This window comes from Leopardus geoffroyi, chromosome B3, assembly GCF_018350155.1.
Source record: "Leopardus geoffroyi isolate Oge1 chromosome B3, O.geoffroyi_Oge1_pat1.0, whole genome shotgun sequence".
NCBI lineage: Eukaryota > Metazoa > Chordata > Mammalia > Carnivora > Felidae > Leopardus > Leopardus geoffroyi.
Window position 1 is genome coordinate 31941532 of NC_059337.1, and position 18525 is coordinate 31960056.

Here is an 18525-nt window from a genome sequence, read left to right on the forward strand (position 1 = left end):
ATCTTGGAGTGAGTCCAGAGTGGCCTGACCACAGACCTCACTCAAGAGACCCAGGGCTCCTTCTGAGTCAGCCATGTTGAATCTTGGCTCCAGATCAGGGCCAGCTGAGGAGGAATGACGAGGATTGGGGTTCAAGGTGAAATTCTTTTGTTTTGAGTTTCTTCAAGGCCTAGTGCATGAAGGCCTTCTCAAACCTCCTCTTCCTCTCCGGACTTCCCATCTGTCATCAGCCAGGTGCCTACTCTGTGAAAGTCTGCAGTGATCGCTGAGTTAGCCTCACACAGGCTGGGGGTAGGAACCAGCCATGCCTCTCCAAATGGCCACTCTTGATTTGGGTCCCTGTAGCTCTTTGCGGTTGGGTGGGTGGGCTCAAGGCCTGGCTTCAGGCCTGCCTCTGTTTCTGCTTTGTTCTAGTGACTCAGGGCAGGTCTCTGCCCCTCTCTGGATCTCGTTATTCTTCTCTCTATAAGGGGAGACCAAAGAAATGATACCTAAGGGCCTTTCTCACAGGTCTCAGCCTGTGAGACCTAGTTCAGTTTAGGGGCACTGGTCACTGGTCTACAGTCACAGAGTGACACAGAGTCACAGAGTGTTTATCATTTGCCTTCATTTGGTTCCCTTAGGCCTTCTCAGCAGCATGGCAATGGGACTGAGAGTCCAGGTCTGGGAGAAGGACCCCCTGGGATTTTTTTTAAAGTAGGCTCCACACCCAATGTGGGGCTTGAACTCACAACCTTGAGGTCACGGAGCCAAGGGACCAGTCTCCCCAAGGGAGTCCCTCCCCAAGGACTGAGCTCCCCAAGGGACCATCTGGGTTTTGATCTCAGCTGTGCCTCTGGTTAGTGTTGTAACTTCAGGCAGATACCCATCCTGTCTATGCCTTGGTTTCCTCATCTCTAACACAGGGAAACTATTAGGACCTACCTCGTGGTGAGATGACGAGTAAGTGGAATAATGCACGTAAGGTACTCTGCACATAGGAAATGTCCAGTATGTTCTAGGACACGCACGTGGAAAGTTACGGGGCTTGCCCAGGGGTAGAAATGGAAAACCAGGATCTTCTCAATGTTCCCAAATCCAGATGCTTGTGAGGCAGGGGGCCTGGGAGCACACCTCTCTACTTCTGTTGGGCACTGGTCTCATTTGTTTCCCCTTGGCAGGGTGTTGACAGGGGCTGTGGGAGATTCTGGAGCCGTGGGCCAGGGTACTGGGATGCGAGGGATGTGGGTGGCCTGGGGAGTGAGCTGTAGGTAGTTGGACAAGGCCATGTCCTGCTCACGGGGGGCCAAGTTCTTCACTCTTATAGGGGTGCAGTGTGGTGAGACACGGTGCCTAGGGTGTCACTTTCCTTCTCACAACTGTTTCTCCCCACCGTCGTCCCGAGCCCTGCTTATCATTGCCAGGCATAGTGTGACCCAGAAAGAACTTTCTATGGAGCCCATTTCCCTCCTGTCCCCACTGGCCTTGCCCCACTCCCTCAGTCCCCTCCACCCAGGCTCTGGGCCTGCTCCCCACTCTCCTGGCCCTACCTCCTACCTGGGCTCTCTTCCCTCTGCTGCTTGCCACCTGAGCAGGTTCCCCTTATTTGGCCCAGGCACCCTGAGGTCAGCTGAGGAGGGTGCTGCCCCATCCAGCCCCTGTCCAGGCGCCCTTCCCCCATGGACGCGCTCCTCCAGGGGGAGGTCCACGCCCAGGAGTCATGGAGCGCAAGGCCTGTGGGCAGGGTTCTGAAGACAGTGTCCCCCGACTTCCAGTTGGACCCTATCGGGGGTCCAATTCATTGGACAGAGGTGGACCCTCAGAGATGCATCCGTGTCTCAGGGTAGCCAGTCGGTAAGAGGTGGTGCCCTAATCCGGGCCGGTTTCATTCCGAGCTGCGATCTAACTCCCTCTGTTCCATGCTTCATTTGTTCTCTAGAATGATCCTTTGATGGCTGCCTTGGAGAGTGCACGACGGACAAGAGGCCCAGCAGGCTGTGGATGGTGCCCTCAGCTGGCCTCAGTAAGGCAGTTCGGGGTACAGGACACAGACGGCACAAAAACCGACAGGAATGAGAAGTGCCAGCTCTGGCTGAGCCTATCCGCTTTCCCCTGGAGATGTGGCCCTCTCCTGCCTCTTGCCAGCCTTCTGTACATGCTCCTTCTTTGTCCTCTTCCTGGGGTTTTTATCTTCTCCCACTCCCACCCTTGGGGGCCCCTGAACTTCATCCTTCTCCTCGGAGGCTGGAAGCCTCCCTGCGGCCTCGATTTCGTGCTGCTCCCCTGGACTGTACCCTCCGTGAAGACAGCGCCCGTGTGTCCCTCCCCTCTGTGTCATCACCTAGCCCAGTGCCTGGAATAGAGGAGTGGAGCGCTACAGGTGTGGGAACAAATCAATACACCTGTCCCCACTACGGTCTGGTCCCACCCGACCACCCAAGTTGACCTCGAACCTTAGAGTTTTGAACTTAAAAGAGTAAGGCACAGATAAGCCCGATCACAGCGTGTGATGTGGCTTTTCTAAGAGATAGTTCAGGAGCATTGAAAAGTACATGGAAAGTACGAATGCCAGTTTTGGTGCAAATGCAGTAGGACACGAAACTGTGCAAACCCGATGACCATAGTTATGTGCACAGACCCCCCTGAAGGGCTTCTGGGTCAGTGTGGTGAGGTTTGCTCTCTGGAGACATCAGCCATGGCGAGGCACGTGAGACGTTCCATACCGAAAACGTGGAAGATTGTTCCTCAGGGCAAATGACCAGCCTAAGTGAAGAGTCATGTAGCCGCTGACTTTGGAGATCTGTCAGAGTCCTCCCTGATGACCCTGCCACAGCGGGACAAGTGCCACTAACGTGCTCCAAACTCGCCAGCCTTCTGGGTTCTGCAGGACTTCTAGCAGACTGCCCCAAATTGGTAGGCATTTCAGGAAACTTCTAACATGAAAGACAGGGTCCAAAACAAACAGAAAAAGGAACCCAGAGGAAACAGGGACAATACAGAGAGCAAAAGAAAACAAAAACACCCAAGCAAACAAAAACCCCAAACAACTAAACAACAACTGTATGATTAATATCTTTAGAGAGTTTTGAGGAGCTGTTATGTCCATATCGTGTCCATAATCCAGTGGAGGGGTTGGAAGTGAGAGCAGGGAATCTCTCATTAGGTGGGATGAGAAGACATGGAAGAGAAAAGAAAGAATCAGCAGCAGGTAAATCCAGGAAGTTCGTATATGATGAACGGGAGTTCCAGAAATAGAGAAGAGAGGAAATGGAGGGGGAAATTCTGAAATAAACCGTACAAGAACGTGTCCAGAAATTTGAGGACGTGAGTCTCCAGATTAGGAGGGCTTACCAAGTACCCAGCCCGGACCCGATGAGTTTGACTGTGTTGAGAAGAGAGTTCCATTCCCCTCTGGGAAATGGCATCAAGAGTTGCGAGGGCCGGAGCAGAGGACTGCTATTTTCCCCTATGAGCTTTGTAGTAACATGATGGTCAGTTGCAGATGTTAGCCTAGTGAGGCTGCCGTCCTCAGTTATTCAAGCACGAATGTAGGTGCTGCTGTGAAGGCAGTTTGTAGATGTGATTCAAATCCATAATCGGTTGACTTTAAGTAAAGAAGATCACCCTAGACAATCTGGGTGGCCCTGGTTCAACCAGTTGAAGGGCCTTAAGAGCAGAGCTGAGATGCCCCTGAAGGGGAAGAAATTCCACCCGTGGGCTGGTGCAGAGTCCCACCTGCGCTTCTAACGGCGCCACCTGTGGATTTCAGACTTGCCCAGCCAGCCCCACATTGCATAAGCCAATCCCTTACGCGCCTCCTACTAGTTCTGATTCTCTGGTTGAACGTGTGACAGACTTTTAGCAATATCATTGTATATTATTGTATATTATTGTGTCATTCAGAGTTCCTAGTTATCAAGAACAGAATTCACTCCAGCTAATATTTCCTAGGGGAGAGTTTATCAAGAGATACTACGTAGTTCACAGACTCTCGGGGAGGGTGGAGAATCGGGTGTCAGGAACGTCACCCAAATCCCATCCCAGAGCTGCCTCGGTGGCCACCCCCTGACCCGCACGGGTCTCCCGAGCTGCAGCTGGCCCTGGCTGTGGGTCTCTGCCATCACATGTGCCATAGCGGGTTTCACGTGGCGCTCCCCTCTTTGTGTCACTACCTGCTCAACCAAAATTTCATGAGGGGACGCCTGACTGGGGAGCCCTAGCTATCTGCCTGCATCCCAGGCAGGGTTCCCTGCATTCCAGGGACGCTGGAAAAGTGAGTTTCCGGTTTCTGCCTTGCGTGTGGAGTCCTTAGTTGGAGAATCTCCAAAAAAAAAAAAAAAAAAAACCCAATCTGTGAGCATTTGTGCCTGGGCAGCCCCACCCTGGATACCCAGCAGGTTTTGATAAAAGCCAGGACCACATTCAGCAGCCCCGACTACAGTGAGAGTCTGCTGACTGCCACCAGAGCCAGCTGGACAGATGGTCGGGTGTGGCGATGCTGTCACCACTGCTGGGACCCGCTGAGGGAACTGCGGCCTCTTCCCTGCCAGGTGGCAGTGCCCCGCACAGTTTCTGGGGGCCCAGGCTTCCAGTACTCCTCCCCATTCTCGGTGTGGGGTCAGGGTGGCCCATGCTGTGCCCCAGTGGCTACGCGCTGTCCCTTGACCCAGGGATTTCCTTCTCCCTCCACCTTAGGAGCAGGGAGCAGCACCTAGCTTGAGTCAGGTTTAACTCCTACTTAGAGAGGCTGTGTCCTCTTTGTAAAGGCCTGTTGTTTTTTATAGGAAAAAGAATCTGTTAGAAAAAGACGACTTTTTTTTTTCCTTTACATTTTTATCACGGTAACTTATATTCCCTAAACGCAAATATCACAAATTCATGGCTCAGGTGAATTTTCACACGTGTGAACACCCAGATCAGGACAGAGAACATTTCTAGCACCCCAGAAGGTTCTCTCATGCCTTCTCCCAGGCGTTACCCCACAAGAGAACCACTTCTAACACCACACATTCATTTAGCCGATTCTTGCACTTGACTCGAGTGGAGTCCAACAGCATGGACTCTTCTGTGTGCGGCTTTTTTCACTCAACATTAAAGACTCAGGAGATTTTAATTTTTCTTGTTTGTCCTTTTCCTCCGTGTTCTACAAGGAACAAACACAACTGTAATTTAGTTTATTTTTTTATTTTAGAAAAATTTTTAAATGTTTTCATTTATTTTTGAGAGAGAGAGAGAGCGCGTGAGAGACAGAGACAAAGCACAAGTGGGGGAGGGGCAGAGACAGGGAGACAGAATCAGAAGCAGGCTCCAGGCCCTGAGCTGTCAGCACAGAGCCTGACTCAGGCCTTGAACTCGTGAATTGTGAGATCATGACCTGTACCAAAGTTGGATGCTTAACTGACTGAGCCACCCAGGCGCCCCTAGTTTATTTATTTAAAAAAAAAATTCTTTTTTAATATATGTATTTATTTATTTTTATTTATTTATTAAAAAAAATTTTTTTTTTTCAACGTTTATTTATATTTGGGACAGAGAGAGGCAGAGCATGAACGGGGGAGGGGCAGAGAGAGAGGGAGACACAGAATCGGAAACAGGCTCCAGGCTCTGAGCCATCAGGCCAGAGCCTGACGCGGGGCTCGAACTCACGGACCACGAGATCGTGACCTGGCTGAAGTCGGACGCTTAACCGACTGCGCCACCCAGGCGCCCCTATATGTATTTATTTTTGAAAGAGAGACAGAGTGTGAGCAGGGGAGGAGCAGAGAGAGAGGGAGACACAGAATCCAAAGCAGGCTCCAGGCTCTGAACTGTCAGCACAGAGCCTGACGCTGGGCTTGAACTCACGATCTGTGAGATCATGACCTGAGCCGAAGTCGGATGCTCAAACAACTGAGCCCCTGGGAGCCCCGCTCCTAGTTTATTTTTTATAGATAGTATCTTTAAAAATAAATGATAAGTCCTGGGGCCCCTGGGTGGCTCAGTTGGTTGAGCGACCCACTCTTGATTTCAGCTCAGGTCATGATCTCACGGTTCGTGGGTTCGAGGCCCGCTCTGTGCTGACAACGCAGAGCCTGCTTGGGTTCTCTCTCCCTCTCTCTCTGCCCCTCCCCTGGTTACGCTCTCTCTCTCCCCCAAATAAATAAACATTAAAAAACATTAAAAAAATAACGATAACAACACCTGCCATTTTCAGAAAATATGGATTTTTTTTTCCAAGCAGAAAATGTAGAATTTTAAAAATCAGGGAACTATACAAAAAGCAGTTTATAATTACCTTTCTCTCTCTCTCTCTCTCTCAATCAGCAATGGGGCCGCAACTAAGATGCAGGCTGGCCCAAAGCTGCAGGGTGGCTCTGACCTCCTCCTCCTGGGCCCCAGGTTGTCCGTGTATGCTGAGGGATGTCTGCCAGCGGCTGGGTCCCTACAGCAGGGCTCAGCCGGAGGCCCCAACACCCCAGCAGAGAAAGGCACAAACCTGTACCATTTCAGGGATCTGCTGGAGCTGTAGTGAGGACAGAGGCAGAGGGGTCTTCCTGTGCTTCGGGAAGCCTTTCTGGCTGCAGAAATCCCAGACTGAGTCTCCGCACCCCAAGTCTGGGAGGGGCTGTGTGTGGGCTGGAGCCAACAGGCCAAGGAGGGAGGCTGACCGCTTTGTCAGCTCGTTTAGCCTTGACTTGCTGCTTATAAGCTGGGCCTCAGGGGCCCAGGGCCAGAGTCACCCTGGGACAGCATGCTGGCCAAGGGGTTCCCTCTTCGCTCAGTCCTGGTCAAAGGCTGCCAGCCCCTCCTGACCACCGCACGGGAGGGTCCAGGGCATCCCAGGGGGCCCACTGGGGAGGGGGCTGGGATCTCCACTCAGATTCCCCGCCCCTTCAGCGAGATCCCCTCCCCGGGAAACAACGGCTGGCTAAACTTGTACAATTTCTTGAGGGAGATGGGCTCACAGAAAATCCACTATCACCAACTCCAGAACTTCCAGAAGTATGGCCCCATTTACAGGTAAGCCTGGCAGATTGTGGGGCTCATGGGATAGGGTAGAGGGCTGCCCATCCTAGATATAACAGGACTCCATTAGGAAAAACTGTTCAAGAGAGAGGTCTCAAACATAAAGCCATTAACATGAACTTAAAGTCAAGAAATTTAGGATGATAAATGCTTATAGGCTCAAAAAAACAGCCAGCAACTCAAGGTTCTGTGAAACAGGAAATACCAGTCATCGCACTGCTGGTTTAGGCCGGGGGTCCCCTTCCCCAAAAGTCCTGCCCTCCATTCCAGGCTCTGGTCTACTTCTGACTTGTTTGTTCCTTGCCTGGGGCTGGTAGCTGGAGAAGGGAGAAGGCTTCCCAGACAATGGGTTCAGTTCCCAGCCCTGAGGCCTCAGGTCCTACGCGCTTTGAAATTGATTGGGGGAGGTGATCAGGGCCTAAGCCCTGTTAACTGCCTCCCTGCCTCCACCGCCGCCATCCTTAAGACAGCTTGGAAGGTAAGTTTGTCATCCCACTGTGGGAGGAAACTGAAGCTGGAGAGGTAAGGATTCTTGCCCTGGTCTCCTGCTGGGGTGCCGGCCTCACCCCTCAGCCCTGCGTGGCTCTGGAGCAGCTGATTTTGTCCCTTCCCCTCGGCTGGGCCACAGCTCCTCTTCCCCAGGCATCTGCCTTGATTTCTGCCTCAAGGAAGGGGCCTTTGGTCTTTTAGCCTCTGAATGTGCTTCCCCCCTCCCCCCCCACTTCCCCTATTCCGAGGGACGGGGTCTGCGGGCTGCCCTTGGTGGGAGGCCTCACTTGTTCTGATTTAGCTATGCACCTTCCCGGCACACCTGGGCTCTGTTCTGAGCAGATACTTAAGAGACTGGAGGTGGTGGAGGTGCGGGTTGGGGGCAAGGAGGGGACCCAGGGAGGGACGGTGCATTTTCCTTTAAGTGAAAGGGTCAGGATGGGGAAAGGGCATTGATAGGATATGTTGGCTGTCTTGAAGGGGGGGTCGGGACGGGAGGGCAGGCAGGGCAGGCGTGTTTGTGGAGGGGTGCGGCTGCTCATTGGTCAGGGTTCCTTCCTCCTCCTCTCCCGTCAGGGTTCCTGCCTCCTTCTCTCCCAGAGCTGGTTGGAAGCAGGGAGTCCCATCCAGCCACCACCCCCCCCCCCGCCCCCCCACGCATTGCCCAGCACAGAGAAGATGGATCCTCCCTTCCTGCTCCCTTCGCTCCTCCTCCTTCCCTGCTTCTTCTCCCTCGGGTAGGAACCTAGGAACTCGTATTTTATCAAGCCCCTTCTGTTTGCTGAGTCACTATCATCTGAGTCTCTCGACGCATCCTTGTATTTGATGTTACTATTCACATTTTACAGATGGAGAAACTGAGCCAGGAAGGAGAAGGTCATTCCTGCGTCTTGCCAAGGTCACACAGCTTGTCAGGGCAAAGCCAGGGCTATCTTTGGAACCCCAATTGTCTGACTTCTAGTTCAGTGTCACTGTTATGTTCTAACTTATGGCCCAGAAATGATACATTTGTGAATAAATGAGAATAAACAATTCAGAAAATATAGACAAGCACAATGGAAAATTGCAATCAGACACAATCTCAATTTTGATAATATGTATATTTTTTATTAGAGAGAGTGCACGATGTAGGGGGAGAGAGGCAGAGAGAGAAGAGAGAATCTCAAGCAGGCTCTGCATTCAGAGATCCCAAAGATGCAGGGCTCGATCCCACGACTCGGATCATGACCCAAGTGGAAGTCAAGAGTCGGACGCTCAACCTACTGAGCCACCCAGGCGCCTCTCAATTTTGATAATATTTATGTAACATTAAGAATGTGAATATATTATGTATGCTGTTTGTTGGGGTCCCACAACGACATATGGAGGACTTCTTTCCTCTTTTCTCTCTTTAATATAATTTTAAAAGGCAGCACGGTAGTCCGTAGTGTGGATAAGCCTTATGATGGTAGCCAGTTCTTTAAAGTGGACATCCAGCCCTCTGGGGTTTTTTGCTATTAGACACGAGGCTTATCCATCAGGCATCATTGTCACGCTTCAGATCACTGCCTCGGGCTAGATTCCCAGAGTTGGAATTGATAACAATGGCAGTTCAAGGATTTTGCTGAGCTGGGTGGGGGGATGGGGCTAGTGGTGTGAGGTCGCTTGGTAGCTGGAAAAACACGGAGGGGATTTTCTGGGAGGCCACAGACAAAGCCCTAGGGGACCTGGGAAGGTAGGCTGGGGTGCAATGGGTCAGTGGTTAATGAGGGACCGCTCCCTCTCCCCTCTTCCTCTTTCTTCCCCTCCTCCCCCCTCCCCCCCCCCATCTCTTTGAGGAAGGGGGAGGGGAGAGAACTTGGCTTGGACCTGTGTGTTTTTATATGTTGTCTTATAGGGTATCTTGAATTAAGATTCTTAGGCAAAAGGCAGATGCAAGTAAGAAGTGGATTTTTCTGCTGTTTCCCCACAGTTGTGGTTTATGTTTTTCAATTTTTTACTTAAATGTTAGTTCGCACGCAGTGCAATATTGGTTTCAGGAGCAGACTTGAGGGGTTCATCACGTACATAGAACACCCAGTGCTCATCCCAAGTGCCCCCCTTAATGCCCATCACCCATCTAGCCCGTGCCCCTCCCCCCATCAACCCTCAGTTTGTTCTCTATCTTTAAGAGTCTTGTGGTGGTGTTTTATTTATTTTTTTTTTCAATTTTTTTTTAACGTTTATTTATTTTTGAGACAGAGAGAGACAGAGCATGAACGGGGGAGGGTCAGAGAGAGAGGGAGACACAGAATCTGAAACAGGCTCCAGGCTCTGAGCGGTCAGCACAGAGCCCGACGTGGGGCTCGAACTCACGGACCGCGAGATCATGACCTGAGCCGAAGTCGGCCGCTTAACCGACTGAGCCACCCAGGCGCCCCTGTGGTGGTGTTTTAATAGAGTCTGTAAAGTGCTTTGTGACAGGTATCTATGCCCGAGGCCTGATATTTTACCAGGGTTTTGTTTGAATAGAGACAAAGTGCTTTGTTGGAGTCTGAGGAGAGGCAGGGTGGCTACTCCCAGAATTGCAATCCTAGAGCCTAGAAGGGACTGGCTGGCCAGGCCTATGGACTACCTAGAAAGCTCCACCGAGTCCCTCCAGTGGTGACAGGACCACGCTGTTTCTGAGCTCTGCGGTGGGTGCGAGGCGGGGAGGGTGCTGAGGCTTTGGACGCCCAGGAAGAAGGGCGTGGGAGCGAGGACCTGATGGTCCACGGTAGACCCTGGGTGGGGGGCAGGCTCGTCCTGGGGCCAGGCAGCAGCTATTGTGATGGCAAGAGGAACATAAAGCTGTCACTTATCCAATGCCTGACTGGAGTCACTTCCATAGACTGTATCATCTTGTCCGTCAGCAACCCTGTGAGACAGGTACTGTATCTCCATTTTATAAAGAAGGAAATGGACTCAGAAGGGGTGAGCGCCTTGCCTTGGGTCACACAGCAAGGAGTGCTGTGGGATCGGGGTCCACTCCCAGGACTGTTTGCTCTGCAGTCTTGGCCACGAGGCGGTTATATGTGAGCTGGGCCCCGTCCTGATTGCCCCGAGTCTGCATGGCTCTCCGGGAGCCCACCCTAGCTTGTCTCCTCTGTTCCCCCAGGGAGAAGCTGGGCAGCATGGATTCGGTTTATATCCTCGACCCTGAAGATGTGGCCCTTCTCTTTAAGTTCGAGGGTCCCACTCCAGAACGATTTGCCATCCCACCGTGGGTGGCCTATCACCAGCATTGCCAGAGACCCCTCGGCGTCCTGTTGAAGTGAGTCCTGGGCCATCTCCGGGGAGCTGGTGGGAGATAATGGGCAGCTGTGGCATGGGGCCTCTGGGCAAATCCCTGGCATCTTCCTGTCACCATAAAGCCGCTGATGGTGAACTGCTCTGCCAGCCTTCAGGGAAGTGCTCAGGCTGAAGATTGTAATGAGTAAATAAAGATCTAGAACAGTTCTCATTTATTGGTTCACGCTTTAAGACCCATCTTTTTGAGCACCTGCTGTGTGCCAGGCTCTGGGGTACAGTGACAAGGAGGGCAGGGCCCCGCCACTGTGAGTCTAAAGGGGCAGTGAGAATCGCGGACAAGTCGGTGTATGTAAGTGTAACGGACACAGTTGTCCACCAAATCGCTCATCAAACGTTGACATGTGACCATGTCAAGTGTTGCTGAGGATACAGAGAGATGAGAGTTCTCGTGGCTTGCTCGTGGGAGTGAAAGCTGGTGCCGCCACTTTGGAAAACGGTTGGGCATCGCCTCCTGTGGCTGAGTGTTCACAAACCTACAAGACAGCAGGTCTGCGCTCAGGGATAGACGCCAAAGCACGGGTCCCCAGGGGACGTGAGCTAGAGTGGTTGAGCAGGGCTGTTCATAAGGCCTGGAAACCACCTAAATGCCCGACAGGAGCGAGAATGAGTGAGTGGTGGCACACGCCAGTCAAAGTGAATGGACTCAGTGACCCGCAACCATCCAGATGATACTTAGAAGTGTAAAACTGAGGGAAAAAAGCAAGTCATGACAGTTCTTTAAAAAAGTTAAAAACAGGGGCACTCGGGTGGCTTAGTCGGTTAAGCACCGACTTCGGCTCAGGTCAAGATCTCGCGGTCCCTGAGTTCGAGCCCCACCTCGGACTCTGTGCTGACAGCTCAGAGCCTGGAGCCTGTTTCAGATGCTGTGTCTCCCTCTCTCTCTGCCCCTCCCCAGCTTGTACTCTGTCTGCCTCTCTCTCTCTTAAAAATAAATATTAAAAAATTTTTTTAAAAAGCTGAAAACAAGTACACATTTATTACTATTATTATTAACATTTATTTATTTTTGAGAGACAAAGACAGAGTGTGAGCAGGGGAGGGGCAGAGAAAGGGAGACACAGAATCTGAAGCAGGCTCCAGGCTCTGAGCTGTCAGCACAGAGTCCGACGTGGGGCTCGAACCCATGAACTGTGAGATCGTGACCTGAGCTGAAGTCCAATGCTCCACTGACTGAGCCACCCAGGCACCGCCCCTTTTTTAAATTTCTTTTTTTATTTTTTAATTTACATCCAAGTTAGTTAGCGTATAGTGCAATAATGGTTTCAGGAGTCGATTCCAGTGATTCATCCCTTATGTGTGACACCCAGTGCTCATCCCAGCAAGTGTCTTCCGTAATGCCCCTTGCCCATTTTAGCCCATCCCCCTCCCCCCAACCCCTTAGCAACCCTTAGTTTGTTCTCTATATTTAAGAGCCTCTTATGTTTTGTCTCCCTCCTTGTTTTTATATTATTTTTGCTTCCCTTCCCTTATGTTCATCTATTTTGTACATTAGATTCCTCATAGGAGTGAGGTCATATGATATCTGTCTTTTCTCTGACTAATTTCGCTTAGCCTAATACCTGCTAGTTCCATCCACATAGTTGCAAATGGCAAGATTTCATTCTTTTTGATTGCTGAGTAATATTCCATTGTAAATATATACCACATCTTTATCCATTCATCAGGTATACATTTTTAGAATAATTATAGATCAAACTATATACAAAAACAAGCAGAGGAGTCAGGGTGGTCCCCTTGGCCAGGGAGGCAGGAAGTGGGAGGACCAGGTCGGCCTATGTAAGTTACTGTCAAGTTCCTAGTTTTCGTGTTGCCTGGTGAGTTTGTAATAATATCCTTATAAACAAGTGAAGCCCTCAAACTACGAAGAGGGCTTTGTGTGGATCTCTTTCCAAGTATGGGCCGTAAGCTGAGGTCTATCATTAACCCAATTCAGGGCACCTGAGATCCCCCACCAACGGCGCTGGTGGGAGATATCGGGGGTGCAGAGGAGGAGAGATTGGCCAGTTGTATCTGTGCAGGGGCCAGAAAAGGTGAAGTCGAGGGGCACTTGAATGGCAGGAGGTGAGCATCAGCCAAGAGGAAGGGCGTGTGTGCCTTTGAGGCAAACACTAGAGGATTTGAAAGTTACTTCGAGGTTCTAAGAATAGGAGTTCTTGGCCACAGCAGCAGCGGGGTAGAGGCGGTGGGGGGAGGTCGGGGTTTTGTTCTCCCCCATCCTCTTTCTTCCTGCCTCCATGCCAGGCAGAAGCTGGGAGATGGGAGGCCCAGAGTGATGGGGGTGGAAGTGAGTGCCGGGCTCTGAGCTGTGGCTCAGCCTCCTGGGAAAGTCGAGTCAGCCCCCTCTGTGTCTGCCAGGCCTGGGGTTTGTGACCATCAGGGCCTGAGGGCCTGTGTTTTCTCAGGAAGTCAGGAGCTTGGAAGAAAGACCGACTGGCCCTGAACCACGAGGTGATGTCTCCAGAGGCCATAAAGAACTTCATTCCCCTGCTGGACCCAGTGTCTCAGGACTTTGTGAAAGTCCTGCACAGGCGCATCAAGCTGCAGGGCTCCGGAAAGTTCTCAGGGGACATCAGTGACGACCTGTTTCGCTTTGCCTTTGAGTGTAAGGAGACTGTTTCTGCCTGGCAGTGGTCCTGTGGGTGGGAGAACCCAGCCTCCTACCTTGAGACCCAGCACAGATCCTGAAGAAGCATTGGGATTGGCTTCTGGGATGAACTGCTGGACTCATCCTCTACCTCTCTCTCTCCTGGGACACTGACCTTCGAGTCTGGGAGGGGAAGGGACAGTTGGGTGGTTAATCTAAATGGGGTAGTTGAGGATATGTAGGAGTTTTATAGATGGGGTAAGGAGTCAGGCAGTATGGGAAGAGGGAATGGTGCGTGCAAAGGCCTGTGGCTTGATGGTGATCATGTGATCTCTGCAGGAGATTCGGGGTGTCCAGAGTTTGGTATAAAGTCAACATTCAAATTCCTGACCAAGTAGGCAGGAAACACTTGGGGCGGTTGGGAGTTTTTAGGTCCAGCCAGAGTAGGTCTTGGATGGCCAATCCACTTTGCCATATGACCTGTTTCAGGAGATAGCCAATTTGGTCACTTCCAGATGAGAAATTGATCTCCCTTTCCAGGAGGAAAGCCCACAGGCTGCTTGGGGTGCTGTTGGAGGGTGGGAGGCGCAGTTTCAGCCCCGCCTGGGCACTTTCCCTGCTGGAGACTGCTTCCTGCCACCCTTTGCAGGGTCTTCTCCTCGCCCCTCTGAAGGACCCGAGTGGCTCCCAGAGGGTGGCTTTCCCTCAGTCCTGCCATTTCCACTGTTTGGGACTCAGGCCTCAGTTTCTTTACTGAAGGAGCCTGAGGTTGGGTGCAGGAGATCCTCTGGGTTGGCGGGGGTGGGGTTCCTGGGGGCTGACGCCCTCAGATGGCCAGGTTGAAAGGGGCTTTTCTGCCTCCCCCTGCAGCCATCACCAGCGTCATGTTCGGGGAGCGCCTGGGGATGCTGGAGGAGGTGGTGGACCCTGACACCCAGCAGTTCATCAACGCTGTCTACCAGATGTTCCACACCAGTGTCCCCATGCTCAACATCCCCCCAGACCTGTTCCGTCTATTCAAGACCAAGATCTGGAGGGACCATGTGGCTGCGTGGGATGTGATTTTCAATAAAGGTGAAGGCTGGTTAGCCACGTCTGGGGGCCAGGAGTACCCTGTCTACCCCAGAGGGTGGGAAACCCAGGCCTGGGATGGGGGAGGGGGGAGAGAGGTAAGAAATCTCTGCTCTCTGGTGGGCAGGGAGAGGAGGCAGGAAGGCCCCGGAACTCCTGTCCATGGTGGCCTAAAGGCTGGCTGTTGGAGATGGTTAGAAAGAGGATCAAAGACATTCATCATATTCTTCCCAAGAGCCCAGGATCTCCCGAGGGTTAAGGACTGGTGCTCCAGACACAGCTGTGCTTGGTGACAGATTAGGACTTTGGTGAGCGAGATTGGTAAGGTAGGGTGGAGAAGGCAGATGGGGGTGTGGTGTTGACCTCAGACCTAGAACCATATCCCAGCTCTGCCCCCCCACCCCCGACACTCTCGTGACCTTGGGCAAGCCACTCCCCTTTAGGGCTTCTGTTTCCTAATCTGTAAAATGGGGATGATCTCACCTCCCCCCCTGGAGCAGTGGTCAAGAATTAAATGGATATGAAGGGCTTAGCAGAGAGTGTGTGCTCAGTAAAGTGGCAGCCGAGCAAGCTGGGCTCTTGAACCCGCAGGCCCTTGGTGCCTGCCCTCCCCTGCCCTCCCACCTGCAGAGAGCTCACTCTTCCTTTCTCCTCCTGCACAGCGGAGGCATACACCCAGAGCTTCTACTGGGACCTGAGGCACAAGAGAGATTTCAGCAATTACCCCTGCATCCTCCAACGCCTCCTAAGAAGTCACAAGCTGCTCTTTGAGGATATCAAGGCCAACGTAACAGAGTTGTTGGCAGGGGGTGTGGACACGGTAAGGTGGCCGAAAGCACATCCTGTCCCTTCCTGTGCCCCGTGTCCCTAACCCACCAGTCCACCTCGTTGCCTGAAACCCTACCCATGTGGGGTGGGCCTCCCTTTCTCCGGTTGCATTTCTTAAATCCTAATCCTCTAGGATGAGGAAGGGCCAGGTCACATGGTCACCCATGGTGCATAACTTGAGGCTGATCTGCCAGGTTTTCTTGGCCTGTGAGAACGGAGCACCCAGGCATAGGTGGCGGGCCCAGGTGGCGCCTGGAGCCCTTGAGGGAGGGAGGGGTGCTCCAATCAAAGGTGGAGGACACAGCTTGCTCGATTCAGGAAGGCAGGCAGGACCGCAGAAGATCTGGGAGCCAGTAGAACATCCTCCCCCTTCCAGACGTCAGTCCCCCATGGTGCCCCCCTGTGTCTGGAGGCATGCTGTGTGGTCTCTCCCTCAGGCCCTCTCCACAGGTGGTTCAATACCCCAGAAACTTCTTGACTGTCAACATGTCTCTGGCCTGTGTGCGGTCCCTTTTACCACTATCTTGAACCTTCCCAGGCCGCTGTGATAGTGAGGGTTCATTATTTAGTGTTTATGGAGTGTTAGTTGTGATTCAGGCATCGAGACTATAAAGATGAATGCTATAGACCCCAAATGTCCCAAAGGGCCCGGGAAGGAAGGGCATATCAGCGTGCCGGGGCTGTTAGAACAAAGTACCACAGACCGGGTGGCTTAAAACACAGAAATTTATCTTCTCACAGTTGGAGCTAGAAGTCCAAGAGCCAGGTGCCTGGGTTGGTTTCTTCTGCGGCCTCTACTTGGCCTGTAGATAGCTGTCCTCTCCCTGTGTCTTCACAGGGTCTGTGCACGCATGCGCACGTGTATCTGTGTCCTAACCTCTTCTTAGAAGCACAGCAGTCCTGTTAGATTAGGCCCCACCCACGTGGCCTCATTTCACCCTAATTCGCTCTTGAAAGGCCCCACGGCCCTCAGTGTCCCACGTGAGGTACTGGGGGGTCAGGACTTCAGCCCGTGAACTTGGCGGGGACGCGGGGCAGCCCACGACGAGAGGCTGCATGGGCGCCGATGACCACCACGCCGTGTTGTAGGGTCGGCCGACCAGGCATGTGCCGAGTACTGACGGTGCCCAGAGGAGGGAGAGGAAACGGTGGCCTTGTAGGACAGGGACAGCGCCCCATAGAGGAGCCGACATTCAGCTTGTGTCTTGAAGGCTGCTGCTGGGAGGAGGGAGAAGCAGAAATTTCAGGACTAGGGAGACACGTGCCAAAGCCCTCGGGTTAGTAACTTTCTTTCCTGGTATCGGATTTCTGTTGGGCTCTAACAGCGGATTGTTGGTCTCTGGGACAGGATGCAGCCGAGCCTTTGAGCATGTTTTAAACCTAGTTCATTGTCAGTTATGTAGAAGACAAAACCGCTCACCTATTCTTGGGTAACATTTTTTAAGCCTGTCCTAGGGGCGCCTGGGTGGCGCAGTCGGTTGAGCGTCCCACTTCAGCTCAGGTCATGATCTCACAGTGAGTTCGAGCCCCACGTCGGACTCCGTGCTGGCAGCTCAGAGCCCGGAGCCTGCTTCGGATTCCGTCTCCCCCTCTCTCTGCCCCTCTCCTCCCCAGCTCATGCTCTGTCTCTTTCTCTCTCTCAAAAATAAAATAAGTATTAAAAGAAAATTAAAAATTAAGCCTGTCCTAGATGGCAGACAGGGTCCTAAGCTTTTCACATGTATTAACTCATTTAGTATTCACAAACAACACTATGAGGTATGTTACTGTTATCCCTCTGTTTTAGATGAGGAAACTGGCGCACAGAGAGGTTAAGTAACTTGCTCAAGGTCACACAGTTGGTAACTTAGTTGACTATCGTATTCAATATCTCCCAAGTACCTAGTTTGTGTCAGGCCTTGGAGGTGATAAGACCATTACACACATTTGATCTGAGCCTTAAAGGAGTACATATTTGCCTCTTAGGTTTGGCGGGGGGCGGTGGGGGTGGGGCGGTAATTCTAGAATGAGCAAACAGCATGAGGAAGATTTCTGGGCTTCGGGAGCTGTGTGTAGCTAGAACATTAGGGGGCAGGGGGCCTGGGAGCGGTAGGCAAGTGCTGGGGGGAGCCTCACGGGTCAGGCAAAAGCTTCTGGGGCCAGGTAAGGATTTGGAGCTGGGAAGTGGCCTCATGACATTTTTTCCGGAGTGCTCCTGCTGGGAGGAACGAGGAGACCAAAATATGACCCTTGGTCAGATAGCAGCATGTCCTGGCCCCAGGAGGGAGGGCTGCTTCAGCCTGGGGTCCCCCCCGTGAAGAATCTTGGACTGTGGGGCTTGACGAGTGTCACTCACGCTTCAGTGAAGGGCTAGTGGTCACTGCCTCGGGCTAATACTGAGATGGGCTGGTCCATCCCAGAATAGACCGCATTGCTCATTGCAACACGGATGGAAAACGGGTCTGGTGGCTCTGGTTTCAGTATCTTTGGGCCTCACTTTCTTTTCTGTTCCCACAGACAAGGGCTAATGTTTGGGGAAGGTCTAACGGGAGAGGGGTGGGATGGCAGTCATTGGGGAGTACAGCCCTTACAGTAGTAGGATTTGGCTTCCAAAGGCCTCTGGAGTCCTCTGGAAGAAGGCACCAGCTGTATGGGTGACTCTGCTGGCTGGGGAAACAGGTGGGCGCTGGTGACATCGGGGACGAGGGCAGGGACAAATGCTGCCCCAAATATTCCTGCCTGGGGGGTGAGGCAGGCTCTTTGGACGTTTGCCTGTCAAACTGTGTTTTGCTTTCGTGGACGGTGGCCTCTGGATGCAGGGATGAGAGTGGGCAAAGATCCTTGGAAGTGAGAATTTAGCATGGGTTTAGATGCCTCAGGAGTGACGGGTCCTCCTTGTCTTCCACACCGCACACTCCCTGCCAGACGTCCATGACACTGCAGTGGCACTTGTACGAGATGGCACGCAGCCTGAAGGTGCAGGAGATGCTGCGGGAGGAGGTCCGGGCTGCCCGGCGCCAGGCCCAGGGAGACATCAGCATGATGTTGCAGCAGGTCCCGCTCCTCAAAGCCAGCATCAAGGAGACACTGAGGCAAGCCCAACCCTCCCAGGCCCACCCACCTCATCCCCCACATCCCTGGGCAGGGCCGAAGGGAAGGCGTTGGTAGGAAGTGAGAAGTCCGGGGAGACAGCTGGGAATGGCGAGGGAGGAGAGAAGAGTACGTCCCCGTCCCCAGATCCCCCCGGGGCACTGGGGCTGAGATGCCTTGCTGGGTGCACA

General features: G+C 52.6%; 1 protein-coding gene across 3 annotated transcripts in view; it reads left to right on the top strand.

The window, feature by feature from the left end:
- LOC123582721 (cholesterol side-chain cleavage enzyme, mitochondrial) overlaps positions 1–18525 on the top strand; it is a 28260-nt gene that overhangs the window by 7842 nt on the left and 1893 nt on the right. Inside the window, exons 1-6 of one of the 3 annotated variants that reach the window (XM_045449100.1) lie at positions 6683–6978; positions 10589–10744; positions 13185–13384; positions 14237–14440; positions 15100–15257; positions 18170–18336. In XM_045449100.1, coding sequence (XP_045305056.1) covers positions 6710–6978; positions 10589–10744; positions 13185–13384; positions 14237–14440; positions 15100–15257; positions 18170–18336 — 1154 coding nt within the window. In that variant the 5' untranslated portion in view covers positions 6683–6709. Of the gene's footprint in view, positions 1–6682; positions 6979–7024; positions 7463–10588; positions 10745–13184; positions 13385–14236; positions 14441–15099; positions 15258–18169; positions 18337–18525 lie in introns of those variants that run through there. The other 2 variants (XM_045449102.1, XM_045449101.1) reach the window with 2 other exon arrangements.